This window comes from Epithele typhae (assembly GCF_022376455.1).
Source record: "Epithele typhae strain CBS 203.58 chromosome Unknown BXZ73scaffold_3, whole genome shotgun sequence".
Taxonomy (NCBI): Eukaryota; Fungi; Basidiomycota; class Agaricomycetes; order Polyporales; family Epitheliaceae; genus Epithele; species Epithele typhae.
The window spans coordinates 294,416-305,473 of NW_025954194.1; the positions used below are offsets into that span (position 1 = coordinate 294,416).

The following is an 11,058-nucleotide window of genomic DNA, read 5'->3' on the forward strand; positions in this document are numbered from 1 at the left end:
TGCTCTCGTTCACTATTCAGGCTGACGGGGGTTGTTCGCTAGTCGCACTCGTATCGCTTCCTGGCTGCTCTCTTCTGCTCTCGCTCTGGTTGAAGCTCTTCGTCCCTTGGTTCTCGGCTGTACATACTCGTCTACGGCATGACTGCCGTTCTGCAAGCCACCGACATCCTCCGCAAGGACAGAGGCATGGCATCTATGGACGACAGTGCTATCAAGTACTGACTCCACTCTCCCGCCCTGTCTCCCCACTGATCCCACCCCGTCCAGCGCGTTCTCCTCCTCGGGTACGGACTGGAAGACGAAGTACATGGAGGTCGCAGATATGCTGGCAGAAACGCGGGCCGAACTGGATGACTTCCACCATTCCAGCAAGGAGCTCGAGGAGGAGCTCGAACGAGAGCTTGAGAGGACGGAGAAGGCTCACCAGGATTTAAAGGTCAAAGTAGCCAGGGCGGAGACCGAGAGAGATGACTGGAAGGTGCGTTCCCTAGTCCCTGCCATCTGGTGTGCTTTCTGAGCTCGTGTTCGACTCAACAACAGTCTAAATTCATGTCCTTTCAAACCACTCACAACACAACGACGACCTCTCTCCAAAGGGAGCTGGATACCCTGCGGCAAGAGCACCAGAGAATCAAGATCCAGTTGCGCGAGTTGGAGATGGGTAACGACGACCTCGAACGAAACGAGCGAGCAATTTCGTCTAGTTTGGCAGACGTTGAGCAGAAGTATGCGCGGGCGCTGGAGGAGAAGATTCTACTTGAGCACGAGCTGCTTGACAAGGCAAACGTAGAGGAGGAGTCTCAGCGAATGAAGGACGAGTTGAGGGGTGAGTAACAACTGCTCGTACAAGGTCCCTTCCTTATCATGACTCGCATAGATGCCAATGAGGAGATTGCAATTTTGAAAGACCAGCTGGCCTCCGCGCAGCAGCGTGTCAGCAACTCTTCTGTGCCTTCTTTGACCGCCCCATCTTCGACGTCCATCCAATCCTCTCAACCCGACGCCACGCCATCCTTGTCAGACGAAGATCTCCTTCATGTTCCCACTCCTCCCGACTTGTGTCTCGCCGATCTCACCCCTCCACCGGACGTTCAGATGAAGGAATTTCCCTCAACACCCCTTACTATCGTTTCACCACGCCCTCGCAAGCAGGGCACTGCCATCTCCCCGCCCTCCATGTTCCATCGGACCGGCCTTCCTCCTTCACGCACAGGTGTCTCCACGCCATCCAATGGAAATACTTCGCTCATCCGTTCGGCCACCGTTCCTGGTATCACCAACAGTCCCCTCCCGCAGGGCGAATAGTCCTTCACGTATCGGGGCACCACGAACACCTGTCCCGCGCCCGCCTGTTAGTCGAAACGCCTCCACCCTTACCAATAGTACAACGAGCACAGTCAATGGCGTCCCCGCTACTGCCTCGAGGAGCAAGGGCGTACAGATGGTCTCCGAGATGCGGGCCCGTGTCAGGATTCTGGAGCAGAAGATCCACACACGAGTACCCAGACTACGCATGGGAAGCGTCACTAGCCGTACCACTACCAATCCAATGCCGCCCCCGCCGGTTCCGGCAAAGGCGTCAGCTTCCCCAGCACCGTCTACAGCGTCGTCCAAATCTGCATCACTCGACGAACGATTTGGCACGTTGCCAAAATCCAGGAAACCAAGTGTTGATCTGGATGCTGATACCAGGCGCACACCAGGCGGGGACTCTTCAGGATGGGTCTTGGTTATGGAAGATACACCGTCACCCGTCAAGGACAAGGACAAGGAACGACGACGCACTTCAAGCCCACCTTCCTCTGCGCCCACCTCTTTCCGACCCATGTCCTCCGTATCCATCGAGTCTCCTACCTCGAACGGAAGCAACAGCCGAGCGGGGAGTGCGTTGTCTCAAAGTGTTGCTCCAACAGGTATTCGACGCCCTCAGTCCCGACTGTCAACGTCAACCGAAGGCCGGAGCAGCACCAGTACGACCGCGACGACCAGCACGACCAGCTCCGTTCACACTCCATCATCCCGTCCCACCACTCCCACTTTCCTCCCTGTACCCTCGGCAAGTTTGTATGGCGGCTCCGGCATAAAGCGCTCTACCGGTCCGGGCTCTGGAGCTTACGGACAAAGCAACGGGAAGCGTTCATCGCTGGGCGCCAGTACTGCCCGTTCCCCTTCAGAATCCCCCACATTCCTCTCACACTCCAACGTCACACTGCGGCCACCGAAAGGCTCTGTTCTTCCCGCTCCCAACCTTGGGCAGAGTCGAATTGGCAAGCCTTCGAGTGGACGGCGGAGTGCAGGCGGCAGTGATCCGATGGATGCGTTCTTCGCTGACCCCAACATCACCGCACGGAGAGCACGGGCAGGAAGCACCACGCTGATGTACAGTCGGAACGGGGGCTGAAGAGGTTCTGTGTCCCTTGTCCTCCGTGTTTCTCTTGCTCTTCCAGACTTTTGTATCCTGCTCCCTTTCCGCGGTGTTTATTCTCTGGCTTGCACACCCTTGTTATTTAGCTGAACCTATTATCTGCACCGAACCATTCCCCCTCGCAATACATAGTAATTACCCTCCTTGCCCTCCCTAGATAGGAACTGACGATACGACAGACAGGCCTGGATCCGGGTGGCCGGGTTCGTCGTCTGTAGCACCATGTCGCGTACACATGACAATTATGAGATATTACCCTAATTCCGTTAGAACGCCGTGCATTCTAACTTGCGACCAATGTATATTGTTGATCTCACCGAGACACAAACTGCAGCAGAACGACGTCATCGTGCCGTGTCCTCTGAGGTTCGGGAATTGCCGAGCCGCCACGAGAGGCAGCGGGCGCCACCCTACTCATGTTCCGCTCACTCTACCTTGACTCCACCAGTCGTCTTCCATTGTCGCCGTTTGCTTGCCTTCTTCGCTCACATCACTTGTCCTCTACCCACATAATCTCGCCGGCGCCATCCATTCACTTTTCCCTCTCATGGCTTCGAGGCGTCAGATACCCCCCGGCCCGCGCGTTCACTCGACCGGCAGGTCGTTCTCGAAGAAGACGAGTACACCGAGGCACTCTCCCAAATCATCGCACGCGACTTCTTCCCCTCGCTCGTACACCTCGACGCGACAAACAACTACCTCGACGCGCTCCGATCCGATGATCCCCAGCTCATCCAGGCTCTGTGCGCCGCCTCGAGGACCTCCAAACCCCCGTCACCGCCCGCCGGGGGCGGCCGTGGCAGACCCCCTCCCAGACCCGTATGCCCCCGGGCCATCCGAGACCCCGCTGCGCACGCCGCGGAGCGAGCGCGGCGAGCCCGCCGCGAAACGCGCGCGGTTCGACACGGACATGAGCCTCGACGCGTTCCAGGCAAGTACACGTCCGAGGACAACTCGAGCTTCACGCAGATCCTCGCGGACGAGAACCGGCAGCGGCAGGAGCGGTACGGGTGGGCGTGGGCGGCCCAGCGGCGGGTGGAGGAGCAGCGGGACCGGATGCTCGAGGGGGGGCGCGGCTGCTGCTCGAGGCGCCGTCGGGGTGGGCGTGAAGGAGAAGTTCCAGATCGAGGCGCCGCAGCCGGCAGGGCTCATCGAGGCGGGGCGGCGAGCTTGCGGTTGTGTACGAGGACGACGAAGAGGAGGTGGAGGACTCATTGATGGGGCGCATGCTACTAGTCCCGCGGTTGCGCCAAAGCCGAGCTCTGCTCTCGTACTGTCAAAAGGGAAGGAAGAGAGTCAAGATGCCGACGTCCTGGCACCCAAGAAGGACACGCGATCGGCTGGGGTCGACGGATGGGAGTTCAAGGTGAGCCTGAGCGGAGTGCATGTCCTGTGGATCGTCGCTGACATGGATACAGGCCCGAAACGCCCTCATGTTCCTCCTGATGCAGATGTGGCGCCGTACAACAAGGCCAGTGCAAGTGCGACGGAACCGAAAGGTGCTCCGAAGGCGATCAAGCACGGAAACACACGTCTGCCACAACAAGATGACAATTTAGACCATTCCTTATCCGCCCCTCCGAGTCCTACGCGGAGCCGGATAGATGCTGCGATTGCTGGCACTCCATGTGAGCACAGCTCTTTACGTTCTGTACTAGAGATCTCAACGTCGGCTCTCAGATCGCCCCGGTCACCATCCAACAGCTCACACCCATTGGTGCCTTCTGTCCCATCGCCAACACCATCCGAACTTGGCCCCGCGGCGGTAAAGCAGCTCATGACGTGGGGTACGTTGAACGCTACGCCTCGGGTGTTGTCACAATCGGACGATCCAGTCGATTTTCCGACTCCTGCAACACCATTTCGAATCGCGGAGCCGAGCTCTCGAGAGCGACTCTCGCACAAGATGTCCACCGACGCTGCGAAAAGCCTGCGAGCCAAGGCGGGCTTGCTCAGCGGCATGCCGCTGCTGTCTCGATCCTCTGCTGGGAGCAGAGCGCGAAGAACGTCAATGCCCCCGCCATCGTTTACCCCACGCAAGTCGGATGCTCCAGGATCGCTCACGCCAGCGGCGAAGCGCCTTCTTGACAGAACTACGATGGGTACAGCCGCCTCCAGGCGCGCAGACGCGATGGGACGACTGGCAGGCTGGGAAGGGGACCGGAAAGAGAGGGATCTACAGAGGGTCCGGTGGACACCGACGCCGAGTCCGGTTACAAGGCGAGCATGACATTGTACAACTCGACTCCACCCTCCACACCATAATTGCGACAAGGTCCGATATAATGCACAGCAAGAGTTGCTGATGACGATGTTTAGCATAAAGTAGGGGTAGTACGGTCAGCTTGATGACACTTTTCGACGCTTCGTCTGCCGCTCGTCCTCGTGTGGTTCCGACGAATCGTCCGGCTTTATTTTTGGTTTCTGTTCTGCTGCGGCCGACGGCTGTGTGCCAGGAGCGGCTGGCGTCTTCGTCTTCTTCTTGACCAAGACGCCCTTCAGGGACTTCTTGAGGTCTTTCTTCACCGGTGCAGCTGTAGGTTTGGCCTTCGCCGGCGCAGCAGGCGCAGCTACACTGGCTGCGCCGACTGGAGGTGGCTTGTTTGCTGCCGAATCTCTCGCCGCGACAGCCCTGCGCCAAGGGTGGGCGACGGGAAATATGGGAGTCGTACCACGCATAACGTACGGAATGAGCTAAATCACTCACTCGCGGAAGTTCTTGATCTCTTCGCCGTCCATTTCCTTGCGTAGCCGCTCTTCTTCACGCTGCTTCTCGAGCACAGAATCGAGGAAGAGCACTTCATCCTCCTCAAGCGCACGGAACTGGATGCCTGCGCGGTGTGAGCATACGCAGCACGTGGGCACGCACCGCAAGGCGGGTACGCACCTAGTTTGTTCCGTTCCTCCCATTCTTCTTGCTTGGCTGCCTAGAGTGCATAAGCTCGACATCGCGGCTAGCGTGCGCGAATGCTTACTCTGTTCGCCGCGAGTTTCTGCGTGTCAAGGTCCGAGAATTCTTAGAATGGAGATCATGCGGCCGCGCACGTTGGGCTGGCGAACGCACCTCCGCTAGACTTCTACCGTCGAACGCGTCCTCCGCGGGCTGTGGAGGGGCTCCTGGCCCAGCCTAGAGCATGCTCAGAATGGGTCACGGGAGCGAGAGAGCGATAGAGAGCAACGTGCCTCGCATAGGCGGCCCGCCACTGCTCGTCGCGACGCGACTTTGCGGCCTCGAGCTCGCCTTGGGAGACGAAGCGCGAACCCACACCGACGGTAGAGATGGAGGGAATGGCGTCGTCCATGGGGACGGTGACGCGGGACAGGGCGGTCGGGAGGGAGAGCCAGAGAGGAGAGTGGAGAGGACAGACGAGCGGGACTGATCGACTGGGCCACGGCGGTCGGCTCGATCTGACGTGAGGGCGCGGAGACGCCCGTCCCATGCTTCTCTTCCTCCCTTCCCTCGCCGCTGCTGCCCCGCGCACTGGCTGGTCCTCCCTCTTTTTCCGCTCCCTCCCCCCTCCCCCTCCCCCCCTCCCTCTCCGCGCCCGTGTGGCTTTCATGAACCCCGACTCTCTCCCACAGCCGCGCTCGGCCTCGTCGATATCCACCTTCTCAAAGACCCACAGCGTCCACAGTTCACGTGCAGCGGCCTTTAACGTCAAGACCTACGTCAACACCGCACCGCGTACGCCGCTGTCCCCGTCGCCTTGCAGAGGGAATGCATGGACTCACTCTCCCTCCTCCCCATAGCATGGGCAAAAGACGAGCCTCCGTCGCCGAAGGAGGAGTTCAGCGAGAAGTTCGGCCGACCATCGACCGACCCGCGCAGCCCGTCCGATGTCGCGTCTCTGCAGTCTTCTGCTCCCCCAGATGACCCCGGTCCCTCGCGCTGGTGGACGTTCGCGCGGCACCGGCAGGCGGACTCGGGTACGATTCCACTCTCGCCCAGCAACTCCTCCCCCCGCCCCCCGCGCCGGCCCCGGGACGCCGGCCGGTCCATGTCCATCCCGTGGCTGACCAGCTCGATGCTCCGCAAGTCGCAGGAACAGGCGGACGAAGAGGCGGCTGACGGGCGGCCCAGTCTCTCCTCCGGTCCCATAGACGTCGAAGCCCCGACCGAGTCTGCACACTCGTCGGAGTTTGGCAGCGCCCCCCGCCTTGCAAACCGCAGCCGATTACGCATCGACATGCCGCCGCCGCACGCCGACTTCACCCTCGCACAGAACGCCACGCCGGGGTGGGAAACACCCTGGGCGTCCGCGCACCCAAACGGCTCGGGAGCGCGGATGGGAAGCAGCCGGGACGCTCACACTGAGCACGAGGGCGAGAAGCTCTCCCCGTGGCAGAAGCGGCGGAAACGGATCCGAGCGTATGTTCTGTACAACGTCTACGTGCCGCTGGTGAGTCGCTTTCCGGGCCCCGCCCCACGCCCATCTGAATTGTGATACAGCTATTTCGACTGTGCAACATCGCCCTCACGTCAGCCGCGCTGGGCATCGCGATCACCATCCGCAATGTAGAAAAGCGCAACGGTGTAGTTGGTGCCCTCGGACCGTCTCCGTATGTTTTCCGCATAATCACAAGCCGATATCTGCTGATCTGATTTTTCAGTACGCTGGTGATCATTTTTGGGAGCCTCACCCTCCTGCACGTCATGATAGCCATCTACGTATGTGGTATTCCGCTGATTGCGGACTTTTTCGCTGATGTGGTCTCGCAGTTTGAATACTTCGGGCGCCCGTTAGGGTTGTGGCATACCTCCTGGAAGCTAGCGTATACGCTCTTCGAGGTGGTTTTCATCTGCACCTGGTCCGGGGCCTTCGCACTCTCTTTCGACAACTTCTTCACTTCCTTGATACCCTGTGCTCCTGCATCAAGCATATCATGGTACAGCCAACTCCCGCGTCCCGCCCTTCCCAATGGTATCAACGGATTCGAGGGCGGCGTCGGCGACACACTCTGTGACGATCAGTTGGCGCTCATCTGCCTCGTTGGTGTTGGTCTACTCATGTATTGCATTAACCTGTTCATATCCCTCCTACGTATTTTCGAGAAGGTGAAGTATCACCCCACTTCAGTAACCGGTGTATAATAGTCGATCTTCTCCCCTTATACCTGCTACCGTGGAAGACCGGATTTCGGACGGCCACTATCCCGACCACTTGGCGTGCCCACTTCCATTTCGTACGTGGCTTGATTCATGTAAATGCATTTGCCAGGTCCCATGATATCTCAGCAGGCGTCCCTGCCCTCTCCCTCATTCGCCCCGGGCCTCGGTTTACGCTAGTCAAGTTACTTTATTGCTCCCCACCGTCCATGCCTCTACGCCTAGCTGCGTGTGTACGAATATCGCCGTCTTACGCCCCAGATACGACGCCCGCCCATTGATCTCGTGCAATCCATTGCATAACGTGTCGGGGTGCGCGCGAGTAGTCATGTGGAGATGTACGTAGAATGACAGTGAAACCGCAGTGATAGCTCCGCCTGCAATCTTTGTTGCGTGCGAGCATGTGATGGGGGGTCGGGTGCGGGCTGGGGACAAGCCTCGAGATATCCCCACGTCTTTGATTGAAGGCTGCGAGTAATACGGACCCAGAGAGACGATCAACGCGCACCTTCTGGCCGCGGTGATCAAGCACGAGCGAAGGGCAGGGTTGTCAAGAACGCATGGCGGCATAATACTAAGTTCCCGCTACTAAACACACTGAGAGTGTCGCGAAAGCGCCCCCGGGGCAGTGTCGGGCGTCGCGCCGGGAGCATCGCCCTATGCGCGCGCAGCCGTGTGCAGCTGCTGGAGATGGCCGAGGCGTGCTCGCGACGTTCTTACTACTGCTTCCAAGTCGCGATACCCGGCGCACCCGAGGCACTGCGGAGCCCGAGCGATGCTGTTCTATATGGTTTGTTTCTGCGACAGTCTGGAGACCAGACGGGGGAGCGATATTGATATTGATTGTCGGCCGCCTGCGCGCGTGATCCGCGAGGGAGCGGAATGCAGCGGTCGCCCAATCGCGATGCGCTCGATTCCGCGCAGGTCCAAACTTCGCGAACGCGGGCACACCCGGGCGAACCGCAGAAGCCGTGCGTGGGCGGATACTTGGATGATTAGACATACGGAGGATGCCGCCTCGAGCCACATGAACACCGGTACGAGAAAGTCGGAGTGGGCGGGAGACGGGCCCCGTCCGCATGCGTCCGGGTTCTCCTGATACGCCCGTACTCGTCCGGGGCGTCCTGATCAACCATAGGCGTAAACATCTAGGGCGGACCCAAGTACGGCACACAGATGGACGGTGGATCTCTGTGCGGTGCGCCGTTTCAGGACCGCAATACGGCCAGCGGCAGCTGGTCGTTCGCTCGCGATGTCCTGTTTCGCGCTAGCCGGTCCTCTTCCAAATTCTCGCCCCCTACGTATGCGTGTGAGTGCGCGCGGGCGCGCGCGCACTGCGCCCGACTGGTGATCCGCCTCCGTCGTCGGTTTCGAACCCGAGCAACTGTCGTGGCGCATGTCAGGAGCACTGGCGGCGGCGGACGCACCTGATGGGGATGGCGACACCCCCCGACTGGTGTGTATGATGGGTGATTAGAGTGGCTTTGGCGCGGCGCGGGAGGGATTACAATTTCCAGATGGGACGGGCGCCACAGCCGCTGCCGCCGCCTCCAGGTCGGGCGGAAGATGATCGAGGTCGACCGTCGGAGGCCTGGGGTTTGCTGTGCGTCTGCGCGCGCCTGTGCATGCGCGGCGCAGGCGGTCGATTGAATGTTGAAGCAATGGCGCACCGACTTGCCGATCCCGCGACCATCGTCTTTCTCAGTCACCACTTCGGGAGCGCGGCCGGAGAGATCGAGGCCGGGGCGGGAGACGGCGCGGCGCGGCGCGGCGCGATGACAAAGAGGCGGGCGATAGCGATCCAACCGACCACCTCAGCGCGCGGCAGCCGCCGGCTGGGGCCGCGGGGGGGCTGCGATCTGGGAAAGTGAATCTGTCGATCCGATGTCGGGCGGGGGCACCACTCAAGCGCCCAAGCGCCTGTCCCCCTCCTCCTTGGCACCCCCGCACCCCCACACTCGACGGCGACGGTGGCGACGGTGGCGGCAGGAGGCGGGACAGCCGCGTCCGAGGCCCGCCCCCCGCGTCATCGAGTCCGTCGGGGCCGCGCCGCGCACACGCGACAGCCGGACCGCTGCGACGAAATTTGGCAGGCTGCGTCCTCGCGAGCTGCGACGGCCGATGGAAAACGGAAGCGGGCCCGGGTCCGTGCCGCGGACGTGCTGCTCGCAAGGCCCTTCATTTTTTGTGCTCGGCACGCGCGCGTGCAGTCTGGCCAGCCAGCCAGGCTCGCCGCCGCAGGATGAGTGCTGAGGCGGCCGCTTATGGTACGTGCGATCGCCAGCTCGGGGCCCGACCTCGCTCCCCCCGCGCGCGCCTCTCGTCCGAAATCGACCGGAGGTGCAAACCGACTGTGTTTGCGTGAGGGCTGCGCGTCCGTCGGCGGCTCATGCATCATGACGGCGGTACATTGCGAGCAATGCGCCAAGTGCGTGTGCGGCCGACGCTCGTCCCGTAGCGCTGCTACACACAACCCGCCGTCTGCGCCGTGCCCGTGCACGCACGTAGGAGATGAGCGCTTGAGCGGCCAATGCACGGATCCATGGCCCCTTTCTTGCTCCGCCAATCCGCGCTGCCGCTTCCGCGCCTGCCACAACATCTCTCCTCTGCAGCGGTCGGCGGCACGGCCCCGCCGGCGGGTGTGTTGTGTTGCGGTGCCCATACGGCCCTCCGCAGCGAGGGCTTCTGGTGGAAGAAGCCCCCTCATGCCGCATGGCCTCGAGCAGCGTCCCGACCGGGGGACGCCGCCGCGAAACGTGCGGAAGCCGGGTCGCTCTCTTCCCATGGGGCCACCGCTGCACGCCCGCCGCCGGGGCCCGGTCCCAGCGTGGACGGGCTGCGGGAGGCCATCTGTTGTCCGAACGGCACGTCCGTGCTCGCCGCGTCTGCCAGTGGACGCGCCGCACATCCTCCCCTAATTTGTGGCGCCAGAGCGGGAGGTCCGATTGTCCAGGCCGCGGGTGGCGGCGGCGGTGGGGGGAGGAGGAGAGTCGCCCAGTGCCTCGTAGTCACCGATCGTGAGCGCCGCTGCGCGCACCCGCGCCTACCCGCGCGCTTCCTGTCTGCGAATCGAGCGTCTGCGCCGTCAGAGCGTATGGCATTGAAGACGGCGTCGGGCACCCACAAGCGCCACGAGGAACTGAGGCCGCCGGAGCGCTACCGCGCGAGACACGGAAGGGAGGTGAGTGACGTCGACGACAGTGCGCACGTACGGTGCCAGCACGAGGCTTCCCTCCAGGCGTCGACGGCCGCGCGCAACCGCTGGCGGGGGACATGCATTGTCCGCGTGCGTTCCCAGAACGGGCAGCGACGAGCTCTCCGAGAACACCGTACGTGCGCTTCGGAAGGCGGTCGGACGTCGTCTGCCACACGTGCGCGTGGGGGATGCCGCTGTGGGCGGACCACATCCCCCTGTCCGGGGACGCGGGCTGGGTGTGGCCGTCGTCTGGGCTGGGACATCGCTTTGCGGACACATACACGGCCCGCTAGCTGGGGATCAGGAGGATCGGAGGCAGTCGATGAGCGC

The 11,058-nt window shown here is 61.7% G+C and overlaps 4 protein-coding genes across 4 annotated transcripts; 3 read left to right on the plus strand and 1 right to left on the minus strand.

Moving 5' to 3' along the window:
- Nucleotides 1-138: 138 nt before the first annotated feature.
- On the plus strand, nucleotides 139-2,401 carry BXZ73DRAFT_39180 (uncharacterized protein; the record flags this gene model as incomplete). The annotated part of the gene is given in 5 exon segments (XM_048018325.1): nucleotides 139-215; nucleotides 268-478; nucleotides 541-826; nucleotides 878-1,270; nucleotides 1,284-2,401. The coding sequence occupies 5 exon segments, from the start codon at nucleotides 139-141 to the stop codon at nucleotides 2,399-2,401; spliced, it is 2,085 nt and encodes a 694-aa protein (XP_047882451.1).
- A 321-nt stretch (nucleotides 2,402-2,722) lies between these two features.
- Nucleotides 2,723-4,655, plus strand: BXZ73DRAFT_87057 (nuclear protein Es2-domain-containing protein; the record flags this gene model as incomplete). The annotated part of the gene is made up of 8 exons (XM_048024406.1): nucleotides 2,723-2,791; nucleotides 2,984-3,168; nucleotides 3,241-3,244; nucleotides 3,267-3,349; nucleotides 3,385-3,460; nucleotides 3,595-3,695; nucleotides 3,722-3,791; nucleotides 3,897-4,655. The coding sequence occupies 8 exons, from the start codon at nucleotides 2,723-2,725 to the stop codon at nucleotides 4,653-4,655; spliced, it is 1,347 nt and encodes a 448-aa protein (XP_047882452.1).
- A 110-nt stretch (nucleotides 4,656-4,765) lies between these two features.
- BXZ73DRAFT_96595 (N-terminal domain of NEFA-interacting nuclear protein NIP30-domain-containing protein) lies at nucleotides 4,766-5,727 on the minus strand (the record flags this gene model as incomplete). Its single annotated transcript, XM_048027114.1, has 6 exons — nucleotides 4,766-5,057; nucleotides 5,133-5,256; nucleotides 5,313-5,352; nucleotides 5,401-5,418; nucleotides 5,490-5,552; nucleotides 5,605-5,727. The coding sequence occupies 6 exons, from the start codon at nucleotides 5,725-5,727 to the stop codon at nucleotides 4,766-4,768; spliced, it is 660 nt and encodes a 219-aa protein (XP_047882453.1).
- A 256-nt stretch (nucleotides 5,728-5,983) lies between these two features.
- On the plus strand, nucleotides 5,984-7,517 carry BXZ73DRAFT_39989 (uncharacterized protein; the record flags this gene model as incomplete). Its single annotated transcript, XM_048018489.1, has 5 exons — nucleotides 5,984-6,110; nucleotides 6,176-6,825; nucleotides 6,876-6,985; nucleotides 7,037-7,094; nucleotides 7,146-7,517. The coding sequence occupies 5 exons, from the start codon at nucleotides 5,984-5,986 to the stop codon at nucleotides 7,515-7,517; spliced, it is 1,317 nt and encodes a 438-aa protein (XP_047882454.1).
- Nucleotides 7,518-11,058: the final 3,541 nt, after the last annotated feature.